Genomic DNA, 22,886 nt, shown 5'->3' with positions numbered 1-22,886 from the left:
ACTAGTAAGCAGAGCTTTGTTTGCTTGTTTAAGTTTGCCTATGACTTTAGGAGCAAGTCTGCTGGAAAATGGGGATTTGGACAAAGAATTTTATCAGTGAAACTTGCTATTTCTTTCTTAAAATGTGATCAAAGAAAATGAGCTGACCCACTATCAAATGTTAATTAAAGCAGAAACCTTCAGGCAGGATTTTTCTGAATAAAATGGAATCACTTAAAAAGAAGGGAGAGAAAGGGGTATGCTAGGGTGCCATGACCCAGCCTCTGTGTCTCTTGCAGTACGTGGAGCAGAAGGACTTCTCCCACCTCGGCCTGGAGCCCATCACCCTGCTGCAGCAGACCACGTCGGGCCTGGCGCACCTGCACTCCCTCAACATCGGTGAGAGGCCTGCCCTTACCAAGGCTGTGGTCCAGGTCAGGTAGTGACTTGCTCAGGTGGGCCTTGCCTCTGTCGAAGCTCTTGGCTACATTGCTGGTGTCCCATTTGTGTAAGAACTTAAGGGGGACTTAACCCATTTGAAAACCAAAACCTGGGTCCGAGAAGGGCGCATCCCCATTACAGAAGGAGGCCAAACACCAGGCTGACGTGGAGTTCTGCATTAGTTCACAGAGACCTGAAGCCCCACAACATCCTCCTCTCCATGCCCAATGCACACGGCAGGATCAAGGCCATGATCTCCGACTTCGGCCTCTGCAAGAAGCTGGCAGTGGGCAGGCACAGCTTCAGCCGCCGTTCAGGGGTGCCCGGTACAGAAGGCTGGATCGCCCCGGAGATGCTGAGCGAAGACTGCAAGGAAAACCCCGTGAGTAGAGGACGCAGCTGTGTGAAAACCGCAGAACCAGCCTTTTGGGCCTTCAGGAGTCAGAGCCTCCAGCCCCAGGCGTGGGGCCGGGCGCTCGCTGCCGGAGAGGGACGTTTCTTTACAAAGAGCTTCTCTCTAAACAGCCCTCCTGTTCAGATGTATGAAAAGGGCGAATGTGGGCAGCTGTCTGTTTACCCTACTCTCCCAATCACTTTCCCCATTTTGGGAACCTGGGAAATCATGACTCACGTAAGGTGAGCAAACTTGGAGTTTTCATTCTTTCTTTAAATTTGTTTTTCTTTTGACAACATTCTATTTTAAGATTTTTTTTTTGGCATACAGAAAATTGAGAACAATGAACACCTCTTTACCTCTAACTAGATTCAACATTTGTCAATATTTTTCGCTTTCTTTCTCTCTGATCCTGAACCATTTGAATATGTGGCCTGCCTCCGAACCCTTTACCCTTAAATATTCAGCATGCATCTCCCCAGAACAAGTACATTCTACTTCCTCACCACCACACTGTTCTCACACGTCAGCCATTAATGTTGTTTTCCGTGATCGTTTATTAGCTGACATTTTTCTGTAAAGAAGAGCTTTATTTCTATCCCCTTTCCTCTCTATTTTTTAAAAATCACTGTGGAGTCATGGATTTTAAAAACAGTAGTATAATCCACTATAGTCTTTACTGTTTTCGTTCCTATTCCTTTTGGTACTTAAACTGTTCCAGACTTGGCTAACAGGAACCCCTTCAAGCTGGCTTTTGCATCCTTTTGCTGAGAGCCCAGTGTGTTAGAGCACCTTGCTTTCTAGCTCAGACTTTGGAGAATTATCTGGCAGTTCCCTGATCAGACCTGCATGGGATCAGCCACCCTAAAATAGATTAGATACAGTGGAGTCTTCTTTTTTGGTGGGGGGAGGTAATTAGGTTTATTTATTTATTTATTTATTTAATAGAGCTACTGGGGATTGAACCCAAGACCTCATGCATGCAAAGCACACGCTCTACCACTGAGCCATACCCTCCCCCCAGAGCCCTCTTATCTTACCAGTTCACTGGGGACCAGCAGCTGGTCATTAATCAAAAAAGTCAGTTACGATAAAGAATCATGAGAAAATACATACACACCTTAAACATTTTCTTTTAACTTTCAATACTGTGATTCTTGAAGTGATAGAAATCTCTGATGTAAGTCAAGGTCTTTCCTTCAAATTTGGGTCCAACTGAATGGAGTTGTTCCCTTTCTCTTTTGCGCAAAGCACATTCACATGCTTCCTGTGACTTCTAGATGGAGATTAGACGTTTCAAACACCTCCTGAGTGATCTGAGAGCGGAAGCCTAGCCTCCAGCTATTTACTCAGCTTACAGCTGCGTCTCCCACATCGAAGTCCACCGGAATTTTTGTAACAACTCCCTTGTATCGAGTCTTTCCGAAGATTGATCTTACCTCAGACTTGGTGGCACGTGCATTTTATCAGCTTATGGGGTATTTAAATCACAAGAACAAGTGGTAGAAGTGAGTCTGGGAAAGAACATAACAGCATAAAGCCGAGCAGGTGGGGGCAGAGGGACCCAGGCATGCAGGACAAGAGCCCCCGAGTCAGCGGTGAGGATGCTGGGGACGTCAGGCAGCGTCAGGCAGCATGAGCTGTGGAAACGGGGAGTACTAAGGACCCAGTGAGTAGGTGGGACGTGGCAGTCAGGTAAGAGCTTCCATGGTGGTGGACTTGTTCCTCCTGTACTGAATCTATCACCGACCGAAGGAAAATTCTGCGGTAGAGCTAAGATGATGGGGCTTGGGAATTGAGACCTGCATCTTGTCCTGGTTTGTCACTGTCCAGCTGTGACCCTGCACTTGTCACTGCCACTTTCCATCTATGACTTCATCTGGGGATGGTGACGTTTGCTCTGCTCGCCTCTCAGGACTCTTGTGAGGGTGAGTGACAGTAAGTAGGGTGTCATTAAGGTGAGTTTTCTACACTCTGGGCTTCCTCTCACTAGCACCTCACTTGGTCTGGTGGAGAATCCGAGTGGTGGAGCCCCGCAGCAGGGACCCACGCTGTGCCCAGGAGACCCCCGGTTTACACCCCAAGTAGACAGGCCAGAGGTCACACACACACGTTCCACCTGTAGACACGGGATGGCTTCACGGGATAAGTAAGAGCTGTTATCAAATGTCAAAATGAACTCACTGGAAACTTGTCAAATAAACTCTCTCTCTGGGGCTGTTTTTGCACCAAAAATTGCTGTTTCTATTTCGTTTATTAATGAAGTTTTAAGACTGGTCCTGTGTGGCACCATGCTAGTCCCTGGGGGTCCGACAGGGAAGCCAACACACCAACATCCTTGCCTGCAAGGAGTTCCATGCTCGCTGGGTAAACAGTAACTAACAGAGAGGTCGGTTTGCAAACTAAGTTCCTGCTGCTCCATTCTTTGGCCATTGAATAAACCTGTGCTGTTCCAGTCCCACCACTCCCACCCAAACCACCGAAAAAAGGAATAGTAGCAGCTAGGAGAGAGAGTCCTGTGGGCCCGGCACTGGTGCGAGTCCCCATTTCCACAGATTAGCTCATTCAGGCTTCACAAGAGCCCCGTGAGGTTATCCTCATCTTATCGTCATGAATGGCGAGGCGCAGAGTCAGTGGCAGAGCCGGCGTCCCAGGCGGTCTTTCCCAGGGCCCAGTTCTCCCCTGGGAGCACCAGCACATGCAGGGGGCCCTGCACTGCTCTGAGCAATTGCAACACATTAGCCAGTTCTCCGAAAACACCTTCAAGGTGGCAGAAGCAGCAGCGACACCCCCTGCTCTCCCTGCTGAGCAAGAATGAGATTCCTCCACCTGACGGCCTCTCATGCACCATGTTTCTTTTCAGACCTACACGGTGGACATCTTCTCTGCGGGCTGCGTCTTTTACTACGTGATATCTGAGGGCAGCCACCCCTTTGGCAAGTCCCTGCAGCGGCAGGCCAACATCCTCCTGGGCGCCTACAGCCTCGACTGCCTGCAGCCCGAGAAGCACGGTGAGCGGCGGCGGGCGGGAGGGTCAGGATGGTGCCCGCTCTGTGTCCCCGGAGGCGCTTCTTCCCAGCTGCTCTCCCGGGGGCCTCCGTGAACCGACAACCCGGTCGGAGGCTGGTGGAGGGCGGGGTAGGGGATCCTTGGAGGGCTGCCTTCTAGAGCCGAGCAGCTCCGAGGTCCGTTCAGGTCACACGATGACCCGAGCAAGGCCTCTGTTTTCCAGCTTGTGACTTGTGAGGGTTAAAAAAACAGTCTGAGGTCCCTCCCTGCCCTGGCAGTTGAGGAGACAGAATGTCCATGCTCCTTAAACCGGACTCACGTGTGGGCCTGCGGTCAGCATTTGTGGCCTGGGCTTGGGGCGGACAAGCTGGGTCGTTGCTCTCCAGGGACGTGGGCCAACAGGTGTTTCTCCCTGACTTCAGGGTTTCTTGCATTATCATCGGGCCTGGTAACCATGGTTGGCATTTTAATATATTCTCTTCACACAGGCACCTCACTGCTGCCTTTTTAAAAAAAGTACAACTAATTGTTTTGTTCATGGATTACTTTCCCTTTATCCTTGGAGACAAAACAGCTTAGCAGAAAGGCCGATAATCCCTTTATACAGCGATGAACGACTGCCGTTAATACCTTTATTTATAAATTATTTCTAGATATTGGCTATCTAGACATGTGTGTGTATTTTTGTAAAAAATGGGTTAAAACTACACGCTGTATTGCAGCACATGCATTTTTAAACTTCATCTTGAATATCTCTGCATGTTGATCCATATTCAGCCAGAGTGTTGTTCTGGTCACTCACAGTCCAGTGAGTGGAGGCACATGGTGCCACCCGGGCCTCGGACATCGGGGTCTCCAGTCACTCCTCTCCACGAAGCGCACCGCCAGTCCTCTCCGTCAGCTGAAGTTTTGCACAAGGTCTCACTTCCGCTATTGGAATGAGTTACTTTCAGGAGCCTGGAGTCGGAGGACTTGGAGACGTTGTTGAGGTTTGGTGATTTGCTGGCAGCCGTTGGGAGGGAAGTAACGAGTTACACATGTGTTTCCTTCTCCGTAGAGGACGTCATCGCCCGGGAACTGATAGAGAAGATGATCGCAAAGGATCCTCAGAAGCGCCCGTCTGCAAAGCACGTGCTGAAACACCCGTTTTTCTGGAGCCTCGAGAAGCAGCTCCAGTTCTTCCAGGTGGAGACATTTCTTTTCTTTGTCAAAAATCTTCATTTAAACATTTTCCAGTTTTCTTCCAGAAGTTATATAGCAAAGGACGTAGCATGAAACAAATGACCCGTAATCCGATAACTGAGAGATAACCATGGTTGACATTTTAATATATTTTCTTCGTACAGGCAGACCTTGGGGATCTTATGGTTCAGTCCCAGAGCACTGTCATAAAGCAGATATCGCAAAAGCGAGTCATACGAACTTTTTGCTTCCCTGGTGCATAAAAAAGTTACGTTTACACTATCCTGTAGTCTGTTAAGTGGGCCATAGCATTATATCTAAAAAATAATGTACATATTTTAATTGAAAAATACATTATTGCTAAAAAATGCTGATCATCATCAGAGCCTTCAGCGAGTCGTAGTCTTTTTGCAGTAGTAACATCACTGATCACAGATTACAGATCACCAAAACAGGTATAACAGTAATGAAGTTTGAAATATTGTGAGAATTAGCAAAATGTGACACAGAGACATGAAATGAGCAATTGCTGTTGGGAAAATGGCACCAACAGACTTGCTGATGCAGGGTTGCCACAAACCTTCAATTTGTTTTAAACAGAAAAAAGCAGTATCTGTGAAGGGCACTGGAATGAAGTGTGCCTATATATATAAATGTGTGATTACGGTCAACTTGTACATATAGTTTTGTGTTCTTTTTAAAATTTATATAATATTTAAGTATTTTTCCACATTAAATTTGTAAAATTTTTACAACTATAGTCTTCTGTCATAAGGGTGAACCATAATTTAAAAACTATATTATGAGAACATTCAAATACACAAGTACAAAAGTAGAGGAAATACTATAATGGACTCTCATTTATCAGCCAGCTTCAACAATTATTAACTCAACCTCTGCCCTCTCTCCACCCCGTCTGACCCCAGATTATTTGTAAGCAAACCTCAGGCATCATATAATTTCATTCAACTTTCATAAATATAAACATTCCCTTACTTTGGATTTTTTTTTTCTATCATCTTTTACTCAGTCTTTGCCCAGATTTCTTTTTCCTTCAGATAGATTCTGAGAGGTTATGTAATAGGGTCATCAAATATGCTCTCCGCTGGTGCTTTGACTATTCTGAGGCTTTGTGATTCTGCCTGATGGCTTTGTGAAAAGATGACATGTTTCTGAAAGTTTTCCCTGGTGTGAGTTCACCAAAACTCATCCCAGCGCATCCTTCCCAACGCACCAGCTCTGAAAGGCAGGCACTGGGGCAGTGCTTTTCCTCCTGGGCCTGGGCCAGAGCAGAGCTTGGATTTGGAAGTGACTGTCAGGCTGTCCCAGAGGCTGACTAGAGCTGTGGCCATGGTGGGGCCCCCAGGATGTAAGCTCCTTGAGGGCAGGAGCATCTGATTTCCGGATTTATCACTGTGTTCCTACTGCCTGGGGTACTGCCTGGTCACTATTTGGATGGATTGGGAGGGTGACGCTTCAATGCTGTTCCCCATGGCAGCAGTGGGTACGTATAACAAAGAGCAAGATTGATCACTGTGTCCCACGGGATGTAACATGAAATTTCTAAGGTCAGATGCCTTCAAGAGGCCTCCAAAACCTAGCCGAGTCACTTTGATGATGACAAGATGTCGAACAGAAATAAAACTCACACACAGGGACCTTTCCCCTATGAGGGGTTAGGACGTAAAATCTTAGTATCTCCAAGTCACATGTCCTGGCTTCCGTCCATGTCACCAGCTGTACCAGCTTTGCAGCTGAGAACCATGTGTCCCGAGCGTGCCCAAATTGACCATCAATCCCCTCAAAGGCTTTCCTTTCACAATTGCAAGTTAGATGGTCAGATGACCTGGCTTTGTCTCCACTGCAGAAGGAGAAGACTGCGGTCCACATGAGACCGCTGAGCGTTTCCTCAGCTGTCGGTGGAGCTGCCCTCTGGTGGGGGCTCGGAGAGGTCCATGCTCAGATGTGTCCCTCAGACACGGGGCAGGATTTATGTCCAGGGCTGAGGCCCCTGGAGCCCACGCTCTTGTCACCAGCATCCTCCCCTAAAAGACATCTGGCTTCACCTGTCTTTTCTGATTGTTTGTATGAGGAGTGACAGCCCTCCCTGAGGCATGCATTGGAGCATGTCCGGTGTCAGTGGGTAGACAAAAGTCACACGAAAGAAGTCAGAATGGACTGTTTTTGGTTTTGTTTTTGGAGCCTTGACGAACATAGATAAGACACGGGGTTCTGTGTGGACTCTGGTGCATGTGAAGCACGGTCAAGGCCTTGCGCATCTGTGTACAGCTGTGCGTCTCTGGTGGCTGCTCCTTGGAGAGCAGCAGACGTGGCGGCCCCGGGGGCAGCATTAGCGGACGTCAGGGAGATGGCAGGATGCTTGTCACCCAGCTCTGGGCCTGAGACTCACACAGCAGTGACCAGTTGGCTGCTTCAGTGTGCCTGTCCCTGGCTCTCAGCACCTCCGCACACTGACCGTCACCTGTCGCCCTTGTTTCCCTCACAGGACGTGAGTGACCGAATAGAGAAGGAGTCCCTGGACGGCCCGATAGTGAAGCAGCTGGAGCGGGGCGGGCGGGCCGTGGTGAAGATGGACTGGAGGGAGAACATCACTGTCCCCCTGCAGACAGGTGATCCACGGAGCCCTGGGCCTCTGGGTTGGCGAGGTGTTTGAATAGCAGCAGCCTTTTCTGAGAAGGACATGTGGAAATGGCAACTCCAGGCGGCTGGGGCTCCAAAGGCCACTTCTGGGGTTGAGGCTTTTCTGTGGTTTGGATACCGATCAGACTGTTACTCTGATGGGTGTTCCGTTTGGTCTCTCAGAGTGACAGGTTAGTGACAGGCTGTCAGTGGTCATTTCCGGTCACAGGATCTATCAGGAGGTGGAATTCGAACTCACACTGCTGCTCTCGGGTTCAGTCTGGGAGATGCTCCGGTGCCCTGAGAACATGGAGTTAGGTCTTGTTTCAGTCTGATTGCTTAATCCCCAGGAGCCCCAGAAATTGTTTTCTTTTGAAAGCTGTGTATTTGTTACATCGCATTCCTTGTGTTTTTCCTAGATCTGCGTAAATTCAGAACCTATAAAGGCGGCTCCGTCCGAGACCTCCTCCGGGCCATGAGAAATAAGGTGAGGGCCATGAGCGCTGGGCGGGCGGGGCCTGCAGCACAGCTGCCTCCTCCTCGTGTCCCTCCTCTGTGGGCCCCTCCATCCACACTGGAATCGTGACCTCAAGAGGCTGGGAGGCTTTGGCCGCAATGGAAAAATTAGAGGCTGTTTGTCCCCTAAGTGGATTTTCCCTTCAGGGGTGTTGAGGTGGGGGGTTATGCTCTGGGAAGCGGGCTCTCTGGTGCCCCCTACCGGCCCCAGGAGGCTCCCTCTCCCGGGACCTCCCCGCCCTGGGCCTGGCCAGGCCCCACCCCGCCTCGGAGCCCCGCCCCTTGCCCCCAGGACGGGAAGAGGCCTGGGAGCAGATGGGTTGTTCCTTTACCGAGACCCAGCTAACGTTCTGTCTGCCTTGAATAAGAGGCTCCTGCCAGCGTTCAGCGGGCTTCCTCACCGCTGACTCCGGTGTCTGTGTCCCGTCTGCAGAAGCACCACTACCGGGAGCTCCCCGAGGAGGTGCGGGAGACGCTGGGCTCCCTCCCCGACGACTTCGTGCGCTACTTCACCGCCCGCTTCCCCCACCTCCTCTTGCACACCTACCGGGCCATGGAGCTGTGCTGCCACGAGAGACCCTTCCAGCCCTACTACTCCCTCGAGCGCCCGGAGTCCCGGCCCCCCATGACTCCAGACGCCCTCTGAGCCGGGCAGCCTCCGTTCTGGTGGCCCCGGCTGTGACTGAGGGCCTGGTCTCCACGGGCCTCACTCAGCCTGACGCCTCCCAGCTTAGCAGGGAGACCAGGCTCCGAAGCCAAGTGCCTTGAGCTGGCCGCTCTGCAGCCGGCAAAGGAGGGTGCTGACCCATGCTGACCTGCGAGGGACCTGGGAAGACGTTGGCCCTGAAAGCTTTACAAAGGCGTGGACGTCTGCAAAGGAGGGCCGGTCCCAGAAGCAGCAAGAGGAGCACCCTCAGCCTTCTCCGGGATAAACTTGCTTCACAACTTGCGTTTCTTTTTAAAATTCCTGTTTGATGTCAACCTATGGGCCTTCAAGGAAGAGATGAGGGTATCCTCAGTGTTGCCTGTGTGCTGGGACCAGGAGCATCTCTCTTGGACCAGCTAGGCCGAGATGCACCAAATGCAGCCTCTGCTAGAAGCAGGGCTCGAGAGGTGAGGGTGCCTGGGAGGAAGGAGAAGGATGTTCAGAGGGTGTTGTCCCCCGGATTCGGAGATGCCTCACCGATCACAGATGCGCCCACAGTTTATGAGGTCACTGTAACCAGTGTTTCCTCCCGAGCAGGGAAAGCCTTGAACTTGGGGGGCACGATGTCAGGATAGGTCAGCACTGCGCGCTGGAAGGTGAGGCAGAGACTACGGGTCTCTCAGAAGCGAAGTGGGCTCTCTGTCCTGAGGCAGCTGTGGCCTAGCACACTGGTGGCCTGAATGGTGGCCTTTGGTAGATTCATGTGCTGGGCCACCTGGGGATGTTTAGGAGCATTTGGGGGCAAGAGGTGGTAAGTCCCCTGGCCACCAAGGAGAGCAGCTCAGAATCAGCAGCTTAGGACTGGAGAGGAGCAGTCCAAAGGGACATTCGGCCACCCAGGGAGAGCCCTGGTCAGCAGGTAAGCTTTGAGGCTGCTCTGTCCCTGGGGCCAGCAGGACAGGCCAGGGGGTTGAGAGCCGAGGCCAGGGTCACCACATGCTTCGTGGACAGGCTTCTATGTTTCTCTCAGCAGATTTTAATGACTTTATATTTTGATCATAGTGTAGAATGCTACATAAGCGTGAGATCAACTTCACTTGAAGCTTACTCATGAGGAAGTAATGCAAGAAATATGACACATCTTCTATTTTATGTGGTACCCACAGACCCGTTCCCCTCCAGTAAGAGTGTTCATACGCAGAACATTCTCTGATGCTGAAGAGTTAAATGTTATAGCAACACTATATGCATGTGTGAAATAACTTCAAAGTAATATTTCTAAATTATGTCGATACCATGGGTTTTTTTCCCCCTAAAATTAATATAATTTTTAACTTCAGTTTCAGTCAAAAATTTCTGTCTTCTCTACCGAGAGCCTTAGAAGTTAAATGCAATCAGGGTACCAGTAAGGAAACATTTTCCGTATACTTTCTGCAGCCGGGGGAATGGATCATTGCAGTTCTGTCCTGGTGAACTGAGACTCCACTCAGCTACTGTCGAGGTTTGCTGACTGACAGAGAAATCACTGTTTCTTCTTCTTGTGAGATGTTTCTGCTGGTGTATTTGAATGAAGGCTGTTCCTCAAAAACGCTCATTCTGCCTTCAGAGAACTCAGTTCCCTTCCTTTCCTAATACCTAACGTCACTCTTTCTTCTCCTTTAATGTTATCCTACATCTTTAAACCGCATCAGTTACCTCTCTTAGACCTTGGACCCCGGCATCCTCTGTGGGTCCTGTGGTGTCTTGTGCACACCGTCCGTTTTCCAGGAACACAGCCAGCCGGTCTTCCTCTCCCCGCTCTGACTCCCCGAGCCAGCGCCTGCCCCTCCCCGCTGTCCTCCATCCTGCTCTGCAGGTCTCTCAGCAGCCCGCTGGCTAGAGGCTGAGCCAGTCCAAGCTGAGTGACTTAAAGGAACACGCCAGCTCTCCACGAGGTTGGGGGGCAGCTGCCTTGCCTTCTCCCTGCTGCTGAATGTTGTCTCTCGGGGGGAGCCAGGTCATTCCCCGCAGCCCAGGATTTATGTCAGCTCCCTGTTTTGGCCCAGCTCGTCTCCAGAACAACTTTTTAAAAAAATGCCTTTTCTGCTTATCACACTAGTTTTTAAGCATGCAACTTTCTCAAACTCATTTATACAGAGTATTTCCTTTGAGCGCTCACTGTGTCAGCTGGGCAGGACGCAGGTGAACAGAACAGGCAAAAGCTCTGTTTCATAAGAGCCGATGAGACAGAGAGAGAGAGAGAGAGAGAGAGAGAAAGAGCAGTGAGTAAATGTCAGCGCCGCCAAGAAAACTCGGGAGTGGGGGGAGGAGGAGGAAGGGCGTGCCCTGGGGGTTTGCACCCATCACATCTGGCCAGGTTGCCTTCTGTCCTTTTTCCCTCTGTCACCGATAGGAACCCCGTCCCCTGCCTTTAGGTGGTGTGAAGAGTTCTCATGTGGGCACTTGTCATGGGAACACCTTGGGCAGCATGTGGCGTATCCTGTTCTGGTTTCTAGAATTCTGGTTTCCTGTTGTGCTTGGTGCAGGGGGAAGGTATCTTTGTTTTGCTAGAAGAGGGTTCTGCTGCCTGCTGCGTCCTGTCACAGCTGAACTGTTTGATCTTTAGTAAGGTTCCTGGAAAGCTGTTTGACTTCTTAGAGGTACACCATCGTATTTTTTAAGACAGATTTTAGTCGCATCTGTTAGGAATCCCAGGGACGCCGTAATTTGTTTAAATCTCGCGTGGAGCCTTGTATTGACTCTGCCTTTGGCGCACCTGCCAGAATTCTCTTGTTGCTTCTTGAGTCCTTTTAACTTCAGTTTTCGAACAGCTCGACGGGTCACTAGGCACCAGAGCGTTTGCACTTTTGGGAATCGTTGCTGTTATTTGATAAGTCACTAAACTACCTGGAGGCTGAGGTATAAGATCCTGGGTGCCAAGGTCCTCTCCCACCTCCCCGTCACTCACTCAGTCCCTTGTCCTCATAGGTTCTTCCCAGGGAGATGTCACTCCGACCCATTACATGTGTCATAGTGGAAGATCCCCAGGTTAGTGGGTCCAGCAAAGTACTTCCCTTCCACCAAGTCTACAAGGGTCCTTAGCAGAGTTCACCCTGATCCTGTGGGTGAGGTTTTGTGTGAATGCAATTCGTTTGTCACTGAGATCTTCCTCACTCATTCAAGAGATGAGCTGGTGGCTGATCTGACCGCTCCCGCCGATGTGGTTGTAGGGCCTTCTCCTCTTGGCCACTTTCGTCTCAGCATTTGGACTCTGACCAAGCCTGGGTTTCCCGGGGCTGTTCTCATCCTGCATCTCTGTTCATCGGACCCTCAGCCTTGAGGGCCTCCAGGAAGGTGGGCTGGTTCCACTTCCGCAGCCTTCTCAGGCTGGAAGGCAGACCTCAGTACATCTGTAAAGAACCTCTTCAAATTCTCTTCAGCATTCTCTCTGCTCATGCAGTTTCTGAAACCCCTCTTCTTCCTATTCCCCAATGTTTCTTTTCCTTGGCCACCCTTCACCGTCCTGAGCAGTCGTTTCACCTGACCGTGGCCTGGCGCATCGACCTTGCGTGGAAGGAAGTCACCAGGTGTCCTGTCCAGATGAGCCAGAATCCCAACTGCCAGGGCTGGACCTTATCTTTTAAACCACAGGGTCTACTCTTCCTATACTTGGTTTTCTTTCTGAAACAGTGATTTCCCATGAGTAACTGCTTCTGATTTTTGTGTCGGCACTTTAATCCTCTCTGTATTCATTGGAAAACCACAGACAGCATGTGCGATGAGCCGCCCCCTGGAGCAGCCTTAACGGACACTTCCAGCCAAAGTCCCCACCCCGCTCGCCTCACCCGGGCTGTGTGTCTGGCGGGTACAGTATTCCTTTTCAGTAACCCAAAAGCTGTGACGCGGCAGTCCCCACCTACCTAGAAAGCATTACCAGTCAACTCCGCAGCACTCTCAGATGCAGACCTTATGTAGTGTTCCTTTTGCCATCACCTATTTATTTAACCTATTTATATTTATTTAATTTTTACTCTGAATTGTATCCAGTGACAATTGCACTTGCTTAAAGCACATCAGATTTGTTTTGGACAACACCCCTGACCATTTTAAAACTGGAAAAGGAAAAGTTATACTGTATCCTTCCATGGGATGGACGCCTTACAGTAGTTTTGTCATTGAAGGGTGAATAATTTGGTCAGGGTAAAAATACTAATTTTTGAGTGATTTTTAAAAAAAATTCTGTGCCATTGTGTGTTCTCTGTGAACGGTTAATTGTTTAATGGATATGTGTTAATTGTGTGATACAATCCTCTTTGTGGAACCTAAAACCCTCTTTTTAGCTTTATATTTTATAAACTGCCAGATTGTACAATTTTATGTATTTTTAAAGCTTGATGATGTGAGGGTAATTATCTAAGTTAAACGGCCTATTTTTGTACCTCTTGTACAGTTTTATAATTCTGTTGATTGATGAAGGCATCTTCTGTTGAGCCAACCACAAATAAAGGTAGTTTTAGATTTGGAAGCCAGCTGCATCTTCTTACAGACTTTCCCACCCCTCTCAGACCAGGGGCTGCTCTTGGCTGGCATCCCGGTAGGGGTTTGGCTGGCAAAGCAGGGGGAGGACAAAGGGGAGGGTGTGCTTGCCTGCTGGTGTCATGGCAGGACCCGGGCTGGAAAGCCCTCCTTCGTTTCTGTGGGCAAAGGTTCCTTGCAACACTGCAGCAAGTCCCCCAGAGTATCGATTCCAGGGGCTGAATTCCAGGAAGGTGGCCAGTTTGGGACAGAGATGCCCCCAGGTGAGGCAGAGTTTGGGACAGGTGTGACTAGGTTACTGGGCCAAGAAATCCGCAAGGGGAGAAAAACCAGCAACCTGTGCGTGTTGGAAGCCCGTGACACATCCACCCACACGGAGGGAGGGAGCGCAGCCGCCAGTCAGCTGGGATTTAGGGTGCTTTCAACATGCTTTCACCTTCCCTGACCCCACCGCCTCTGGTGAAGTCAGAGGAGGCTCTGCTTTCTCTGAACCACCAGGAGGGGGCAGCTCCCAGGAGGACCCCGAGGGCCCACCAGTCCTGGGACAGCTTAGCAAGCTGGCTCCTTCCACTCTGCCCACCAGCATCTCATCTCCCCTCTTCAGTGGGCACCAGGAGCATCCCTGAGAGCCATGGGCACCTCGTCTCTCTGCAGCGCTGGCCCTTGGATGCAGCCAAATGCACGGGAGCACGAGGGGGACATTGTTGGCACCTGCTCCCTGTCTCCTGTCCTTTGACGCTACAGCAGAGACAGCTCTTGGATTCCCTGAAAAGGTATTAAAAGCCCATGCTGGGGCCCAAGTCTTGAACTGGCCCCAGCCAGGGAGGGAGGCACCTGCTAGCACTGTCAGCTGCCTCTTAGAACAGAGAGGTGCAGGTCTGCAGGACGGAGGACACTGCAGGCAAGGGCCATGGTCTCTGGGCCACTGAGACGGGGTTTGCTGTTTTTGTGCTGAGTCAGTGTTGGGCTGTGAAGAGGACTTTTTTCTGAGTATTTGATATATTCTATTAAATACATGTGTATGTAGACGCAACTGTCCTCGATCAGTGAATGCACCTCCTTATACTATCGTTCTCTCCTTCTTTCTCCCCCTTAATGGAGGTACGGAGGATGGAACCCAGGACCCCGTGCATGCCAAGCTCGTGCTCTACAGCTGAGCTATACCTCCCGCCCTTGTACTTTCTATATTTGTCCCACCTGTGTCACTTGTGCTAGACCCATGCCTTGGCTTCAAGAGATCCTAACAGCCAGCATAACCGCCCCACCTGTTTGCCCTTCCCACTGAGCCAGGCACAGCGCTGGGGCATCTTGTGCCCCAATTGCAGGTTGGCCTCATTCCTCGCTCCTTGACGACCAGTACTTCCCTCCAGATCAAGAACATTTAACAACCTCACATTGATGAGGGACTGATCAGATCCTTTGTCAAGGCCAAAAATCAGTCATGATCCTGTATCTGGGCCGGTTAGCTGTGGGCAGAGGAATAGGGCTGGTGAGAAACCTTATTGAAAGATGGCAGGGGCTGGAGGGGGCAGTTTCCAGAAGCAGGAGGGGCAGGGTCAGCAGGACAGTAACTGAGTACACTTGGCCTTGGAGGAGGTTAGCAGGTGAGCCCAGTAAGCATTCTTCCCTGCCCTCTGCTCCCTGTGCCTCCAAGTCGGCCTTCCCCTTCCCAGGCCGGCTCAGTGATTTGAATGAGCCCCAGAAATAGGTTTGTTCTGTTTCCCTGCAGACTACACAAAGCTGGAAAGAGTGAGTGATCACCACCACCGTGAGTCGTGACCCAATTAGGATTCCAGCAGATATGGACAAACTGGAATGCTGGGCCCAACCCCAAGGATGATGGGAAGTCTGGCCTTGACACTCGTGGTGGCTCTGGGGGTGGAGAGCAGGGCCGTGAGGGGCCTGGAAACGGTCACAGACTTTTGAAGAGACAGAAGTTTGGCCTAGAGATAGGTGGGGGGAGCAGGTGGGCGCTCAGATGTCTGTCACGTGGTGATGAACGGGCTTGGCTATCTTGCTTCAGAGGATTTAAGCTGGAAGCAGGGGAGCAGGGTCCCGGACAGCAGATCCCCGGCTGTAGGAGGGAGGTCTGCCTAACACTTTGAGCTGCCCAGCAAGGCCAAAGGAGGCTTTGCAAGTGAGCAGGAGCTGGGTCCTAGGAATCCAACCGAGGGGAAAGGCCTCGCCCTGAACAGGCCAGGGAGAAATTCTGCTTTGTGTCAGAAGTTGGACTCAGGTCTCTTCCAAGTGAGCATTTATCTATGCCTGAGGCCCACCCCTCCGTGGGATAGTTCCTGCAAAGGGGCTGCCGGATGGGTGTGAATCACAGGAAGCCAGTGGGGGAGGCGCTGAGAAAGAGCTGTTCACCATGGGGTGGGGGTGGGGTGGCCGTCCTCCAGGACCAGCAGGGGCTCCTTCTGGTCCAGACAGGCTTCTCTGAGAGGTGGCTGGCCCAACGCGAGAGAACCACGGGCCACAGGTGACACATTTAGTCAATTTCCCAAAGTTTGCACCTCAGAGTACTAGTTCCAAAGGAGATTAAACTTAGAAAAAAGGGCTCAATGACCAAAGAATTTTAAGAAATGCTGAATTAAAGATTCCTTATTTGCTGCAATACTGGTCAGAGGCCTTTCACATGCTAACGGGATATTCTCCAAGAGAGGAGATACCCTCATCTCCAATTACTGTCTTTAGTTTAAAAAAAAGAAAAGGAAAGGTGTTTGGAGTGGCAGAGATAATGCTGTTTTTCACCAAATCTTCCTTCCCTCTTTCCGGATACCCAGGAAGACCACATTCCCAGCCTCCCTTCAAGTTAGGTTGGAGATCATAACTAATTCTGGCCTCTGGGCTGGGAGTGGAAGTAACACGGGTCTTTTCTGAGCCAAAGCACTTCAGAGCTGGCACAAGCCTCCAGTTCCCTCTCCCCTGCCTCAGTGATGGGCCTCCGTGCAGGCACAAGGTGGAAGCAATTCGAATCAGGGAGTCACCTGACTCAGAAGACTTCTCACCAGCCAGAGAAGCCCTTGCGTTCGGCCACCGAAATGTCACCGCAGTGCGCTGAGCCCTCCTGACTAATACATTACGGAAATATGTCCAGGGAAAAGGCTGCTACACACACTGGAAAGGTGAGGTCAGCTTTGGCAGGATAAAAAGTTCATGCTCTGAGACCATCCAAGGGTGCAGAGAACAGGGGTTCTCTCCTGGTGCTCTGACTTCCCCTTCCTACCCCTCTGCTCTCTCCATCCGTGACTGATTACCCTGTTTGGCCCTGGGGTGATACCTGATGCGATGTGGGCTGAAGCCATGGGAAGGTGGGAGGGGCAGGGATAGCACACCCCCACTGCCCTCCCTTGGCACAAACTGCGGGGGGTTTTGGTGTCTTTTCGCAGGGGCTGGGATGGCTAGGTTGGAAGGGAGAGGGTAGAGGGTGAAGATGGAATGGAGATTCTCTCAGCACCCGCTCTCCTCAGAACAATTTTAGGGGGAGTGAAGGAGGACCAAGGGTCAGAAAGGGGATAATTTCTACCCGGTGCCACGAAGTGTGGAGCTGAGGTCTGACCTCCATCCTGGGAGGCTCAGAAGGCCCCTTCTTTCTTTTGTGCTACAGAGGGAAGAAACTGAGGGCAAAAGAAGCACAACAACAGGGGATGGAGGGTATAGCTCAGTGGTAGCGTACGTGCTTAGCATGCGCGAGGTCCTGGGTTCGAAACCCCAGTACCTCCACCAAGGTAAACAAGTATTTTAATTCCCTCCCCCACCTCCTTCCAAACAAAAGAGAAGCAAAATGATGAAAAAACCCAATGAAACCACAGCTGTGGCTTAGCAAATTTGCCCTTCCCCTACCAACGTGGGCTTCGTCACCCCAAGGGGCTGAGGGGTTGTTTTGGCTGTTTGAACACTTCTAGCTGGGCCTTCTCATATCAGAAGCAGGGTCTGAGGAACTTGGCCAGCACACACATGCCCAGGCCAACAAGCCGGGGCTGTGCAGTCTTTCACCCCCAGGTGATGCTTATTATACAAAGGTGCATCGCAAGAGAATCATCATTCATGGTTTGGTGTATCTTTGTCACCTATTAAATATACACGTACATCAGCTTTAAAATCCCATTTTGAAGAATATTGGATGTTGCTTTTAAAAAATCCTGGTTTTGGGGGTTGGGTATGGCTCAACTGGTAGAGCACATGCTTAGCACTCATGGGGTCTTGGGTTCAATCCCTGGGACCACCTCTAAAAACAAACAAACAAACCTAATTAGCCCTCCCAAACTAAGATCCATCCATCAATCAATCAATTAATTGTAAAAAATCCTGGTTTCCACAAGCCAGTCCCTGGGACTGAGAAAGAGCTGGTCATCCAATTCCATGGCAGGGTGGGTTCTCACTGCATCCAGGTAGAGTGAGTGCTCATCTGGTGTCCTTGGCTACTGGCTCCCTGAAGGAATGAGGCCAAGTCCTCAATCGGGGACCCCCGGCGCCCGCCCAGTCAGTAGAGTGTGATCTAAGGAAACCTTTGGGACAGTCCCCTGCTAGTTTGCGATGACATACCTGGGTGCACATCCTTTTATTCATTATGCTAGGCACAGGGTGAGCCCTTGTAACCTAAAGGATCATGTGCTTCCATTACGAAAAATGTGCCTGTGTATTTTCTAAACAATTGTCTCCCCTCTGCTTGCTCTGTGTGTGTTTTCTGGAACTTTTACAGTAGCATGTTGGAACTCTGAGTTTAACCCTCCATGTCACTTACCTTTTTATGTCTTATATTCCCTTCATTGATTTTTTTGTTCCTCTTGGAAATTTTCCTGGTGTTATTTTCCAAATTTCCTAGGACACTTTTCTCAGTTTCAGCGATCATTTTTAATTTCCAAGGGCTCTTGACCCCTGTCCCTTTCTTAAGGGGAAATTAGTATTTGAGGTAATCAATTCAACATTTTTAAAAAATTTTCTTCAGTTCCCTATATTCTCTCTGTGACCTTTGAGATCAGTTTTGTTTCTCTTGATCTTTTCCAAGTTGCAGATTTTCTAAAATGTCTGGTGAGCCTTCTGGGTTATACACACTTAAATATGAGGCTATTGGCAGGGGAGGCTTACCGCTCAGTGGTAGAGTGTGTGCTTAGCACACCCGAGGTTCTGAGTTAAATCCCCAGTACCTCCATTAAAAAAATAAGTAAAAATAAATAAACCTAAGTCCACCCCCCGTAAAAAACAGAAAATTAGGCTATAAAAAGCTGATTGAGAAGCATTAAGCTGTACACCAGAAGTTGACACACTCACACACACAAAAGCTGATTGAGGCCCTACACTGGTGCACAGAGCTTGACAACTAGTGTGTCCTGTTTTTAGGTTCACTTTTTCTTTTAATAGAGTGTTTCTTTTTTAATGTTGAGTTGTATGATTCTTTGTATATTTTGGATATGAACCCTGAATTGGGTATACCATTTGCATACATCTTCTCCCACTTTTAGGCTGCCTTTCCATTTTGTTGCTCGTTTCCTTCACTCTGCAAAAGCTTTTTACTTTGATGTATTTATTTATTTTTGCTTTTGCTTCCCTTGCCTGAGAAGGCATATCCAAAAAATATTGCTAAGATGAATTCCAAAGAGTGTGCTGCCTGTGTTTCCTTCTACAAATTTTATGGTTTCAGTTCTTACATTCAAGTCTTTGATCCATTTTGAATTTAGTTTTGTATATGATGTGAGAAAGTCATTTAGTGTGACTCTTTGCATGTAGCTGTTGAGTTTTTCCAACACTATTGATTGAAGAGGCTCTCTTTTCCCCATTGTTTCTTCTTGGTTCCTTTGTTGTAGATTAATTGACTATATAATCTGGGCTTATTTCTGAGCTCTATTGTATTGTCTGTTTTTGCATCAGTACCATACTGTTTTGATTATTGTAGCTTTGTGGTATTGTTTGAAAACAGAGAGCATGATACCTCCAACTTTATTCTTCTTTCTCAAGATTGCTTTGGATATTTGGGGTCATTTGTGTTTCCATACAAATTTTAGAATTCTTTGTTCTAGTTCTGTGAAACATGCCTATGGTATTTTGATAGGGATTGCATTGCATCTGTAGATTGCTTTGGGTAGTATGTTCATTTTAATAATATTAATTCTTCCAGTCCATGGGCACAGCATCTCTTTCCATTTGTAGTCTCCCATTTCTTTCATCAACTTCATGACCGCTTTCCTGTGACCCTGGGAAAGTCACTTAATCACTCTGGCCTCAGTTTCCCTGTCTGTAAGAGGGGGCAGTAAGTTGGATGTTGATTAGTTAATATGTGTAGAGTGCTTTGTCAGTAATTGTTCACTGTTGTATTATTATTGCTATTATTTTTGTTTTGTTATTATTATTCTGACCCGGCAGAAACCACAGTCTCTACTATAGCAGCACCCACTGTCTGAGGCCCTGGGGCCACCCCCTTGGCATCTAGCTTGGGTTGGAGGAGGGTTTCCTGTAGACTATGTGGCATCAGATCCCTGGACTAGGGTTACAGCTTCACCCTTTCCTCCATCTGCTCTGGGCATTGTTCTGAACCCGAGTGCTGCCATTGAGGGTCTTCCCTGGATCTGACATCTGCACACAGTAATAACAGCCTTTGGCCTCAGCAGCCAAACAGAAGGGCGTGAGCTCACCCCACCCTCCCAACCCAGGAATGCAGTTTGGCCTGAGTCCCCAAAACACTGGGGCGTCTCTTTGGAAGGCCGTATCTGGGGTGCCCCTAAGAAAACAAGCAAGCCTTCTCCTCTCCTGCCTTTCCCAAGCCCTGTCAGTCCACAGGGCTCCAGGCATAACTGGGGCCTCAGAAAACTGGTGTCGTGATCAGAAGCCTCCGGGGAAGGCCCTCCAGACCATCAAATTCCCCTGTCACCTGCTCACTGCTTTTGGGGATGCCCTCAGTGCTAACATATCCTGTCTAGCAACACACTGCAACTTCTCAGGTCCTGAGCCCCAGGATCAAGTCTCCCTGCCTGGAGTGGGGTGCATCATGAGCCAGGCCAGGGAAATGGAATCTGGGGGTTTGGGCCTCAGCCAGCTTGACCCTTGGTACCTCTGTCTGTAACAGTCCAGACTGCTGGGGAGCTACTGTGGGAGCATTTCCCTCAAGGTGTCCCTGTATCAGCTGAGTCAGCGGCTGGTTGAATTGAAGGCTGAGCAGGGTGTCAGGGTTTCAGTGGACTCATGCTAGGCAGGTGACCAGAGCACCAACAAACCTGCCCAGGAGTCTCTGCCTGCTGAGCTGTGGTGACCGTCTGTCCTGGACCTGGGACCTGAATTTAGGGCATGTGCCAGGAGGACTAGGTTATGCCCTCTGCCTCCTGGTTCTTACAGACCACGTGGCTTCCTCAGGACCGCTCAGATAATAAGACGAAATGCAATCATCAGTGCACAGAGGCTGAGGGTTCCGGGCTGTGGCTCCAGGCCACCAGTCCCTGACCCGCGCCCTCCAACTCTCTCCAGGTAGTCCTCGGCTGTTTCCTGTGAGCCCTTGGACACTGCTCAAGATGTCCCCTTTTTGTTGTTGGGGACTGTGTGTGGCCTTTCTCACCCTGCTCTGCTGCCCAGGTGAGCCAGGGCCTGGGGTTCCTGACTGGGCATGTGCCAGCCCAGAGGGTGGGGGGCCTGTTCCCCTGGCTTTGGGCGGGAGAGCTGTCCTGGTCCAGAAATCTCTGAGGCTTTGAGTCCAGCGGCCGCCCACCATGGGTACAAGATGCTGTGCCAGCCTGGCTTCCCGTGACCCTGGGTTAGGGTTAGGGTCGTGGCCTTTTGGATGCCAGGTTATTTGGACCCCACAGCTTCCTGGCATGTGGATGTGGCAGGTTGGAGGCCGAGGTGAAGGGAGACAGAGTTCAGGAGAAGATGAGGGCATGCCCGACCTGGTCAGCAGATGTGGCCTGGCGGATAACAGAGGGCATCACCTTCTGGATCAAAAGTGAAAATGAAACCTCTTGCAGTGGGTCCAGGGGACAGAAAGGAAAATGCCAGCATGTACCCAGCAGTCTATTCTGGACAACCCGCCAGGTGCTTTTCATGACAACCCAGCCCACATGACAGATGGGGAAGCTGAGGCTCAGAGGGAGGAAGAACATTGAACAAGGCCACACAGCTAGTACCTGGCAAACTAAGGATTCAAATCTAGTTCCCTATTCCTGCAAAGCCCCTCTCTCACCCCTTCATTATGCTATTAGTTGAGGGCTAAGAGGGGGCTTGCCAGTGTGGCGGGAGATTAGGACGCAGACAGACCCAGCTCACTGGGATCGAGCACCTTCAGGTCATCACTTGGTGGGGGTTGAGCGCCCAGGGCCCTGTCTACATACATGAAACACTTCTTGGCTCTATGCCACACACAGGGCATTGTGCTGACAAAAGGAAACATGCAAAACCTGGGCCCTGCCTTCTAGAAGCTCCAAAGGGTCTAAGGGAGAATCAGCATGAATATCAGTCATTTGCAAGAGGGTCCCATTCCCTTCTGGATCACACCTCCCCCTGCCTTCCTCTTCACTGAGCTCCAGCCATCCTCATCTCCTCTGGCCTGGCCCCGGGGTCTTTGCTCTGGCAGTTCCCTCCACATGCAGTTCCCTGCTGGGCTTTCCAAGTGCCACCCCTGGCCCTGCCACCGGCCATCCACCACTGCTTCTTATCTTTGCTCAAACACTGGTGTTTCCGTGAGGCCTGTGCTGACTACGCTGTTTAACATGGCAACCCCGCCCCGCTCCCTGTTTCCTTTCCCAGGCACTTAACCACCAACTGACAGGCTGCCTATTTCACTTGTTCGTTATCGCCTGTCTCCTTTACTACAGCTTGAGCTCTGCAAGGGTGGGGTTTTGTGCGCTTTGGTGCCTGTTGGATCCCCAGAGCCTAGAAGTGCCTGGCACACAGCTGGTGGTCAAAAAGGATTTGCAGAGGAAGGAAAGAAGGGACGGAAGTGTCGATCCCACAGCCATGGAGGCTCAGAGGACACAGTCCACCTCTGTTTCACAGGAGGAGACATTTGGGCTGGGCCTTGAAGATCCCTCAGCATGGAAATAGATGTGCATCAGAAAGACTAATCTTGAGGTGACAGAGCTGGAGGAAGAGCAACCAGAGGCAGGGAGCGAGCTGTGGGGGCAGCCTCCTTGGTCTCGACACCAGGCGATCAGGTCTGAGCAAGGGGAGAGGACCAGAGGGGCCATCCCTGGCCTTTCTTTTCGGACCCCTCTCCCTTCATCAGACTGGCAGCCATGGGCAGCTCTACTGGGCAGGGCAGCGAGGACACCTGCTACCCAGTGTTTCTTGTCTTCCAGGGTCTGGTGAGGAGGCATTCGAGGTACGAGTGTCACCAGAGCAGCTGATGGTGAAGTCCGGAGGGTCTGGGGTGATTAACTGTAGTACCAACTGTACCCACCCTAGCAAGGGTGGTCTGGAGACCAGCCTAGACACAATTGTCCTTCAAAAAGACCAACAGTGGATATCGTTTATGATCTTCAACGTCTCCCAGAATTCGAGTATGCGTTGCTATTTCTGGTGTTCCGGGAAGCTGGGGTCCAAGAGGCTCAACATCGGAGTGTTCTGTGAGTGCTGTGTTGCAGG

The 22,886-nt window shown here is 50.3% G+C and overlaps 2 protein-coding genes across 4 annotated transcripts in view; both read left to right on the top strand.

The window, feature by feature from the left end:
- Positions 1 to 13,311, top strand: part of ERN1 (endoplasmic reticulum to nucleus signaling 1) — a 77,066-nt gene extending 63,755 nt beyond the window's left edge. For both annotated transcript variants that reach the window (XM_074343487.1, XM_074343488.1), the window contains 7 exons: positions 279 to 378; positions 603 to 802; positions 3,678 to 3,825; positions 4,881 to 5,008; positions 7,512 to 7,635; positions 8,065 to 8,132; positions 8,595 to 13,311. In XM_074343487.1, coding sequence (XP_074199588.1) covers positions 279 to 378; positions 603 to 802; positions 3,678 to 3,825; positions 4,881 to 5,008; positions 7,512 to 7,635; positions 8,065 to 8,132; positions 8,595 to 8,807 — 981 coding nt within the window. In that variant the 3' untranslated portion in view covers positions 8,808 to 13,311. The remainder of the gene's footprint in view (positions 1 to 278; positions 379 to 602; positions 803 to 3,677; positions 3,826 to 4,880; positions 5,009 to 7,511; positions 7,636 to 8,064; positions 8,133 to 8,594) is intronic.
- Positions 13,312 to 20,712: 7,401 nt separating this feature from the next.
- The window catches only part of ICAM2 (intercellular adhesion molecule 2), a 53,593-nt gene continuing 51,419 nt past the window's right edge, over positions 20,713 to 22,886 (top strand). The window contains exons 1-2 of one of the 2 annotated variants that reach the window (XM_074343480.1): positions 20,713 to 20,882; positions 22,601 to 22,867. In XM_074343480.1, coding sequence (XP_074199581.1) covers positions 20,822 to 20,882; positions 22,601 to 22,867 — 328 coding nt within the window. In that variant the 5' untranslated portion in view covers positions 20,713 to 20,821. Of the gene's footprint in view, positions 20,883 to 22,085; positions 22,868 to 22,886 lie in introns of those variants that run through there. The other variant, XM_074343485.1, reaches the window with a different exon arrangement.

Source organism: Camelus bactrianus, chromosome 16 (genome assembly GCF_048773025.1).
Source record: "Camelus bactrianus isolate YW-2024 breed Bactrian camel chromosome 16, ASM4877302v1, whole genome shotgun sequence".
NCBI lineage: Eukaryota > Metazoa > Chordata > Mammalia > Artiodactyla > Camelidae > Camelus > Camelus bactrianus.
Note: the sequence above shows the minus strand (reverse complement) of the source record. Positions and strands in the feature narration are given on the sequence as shown.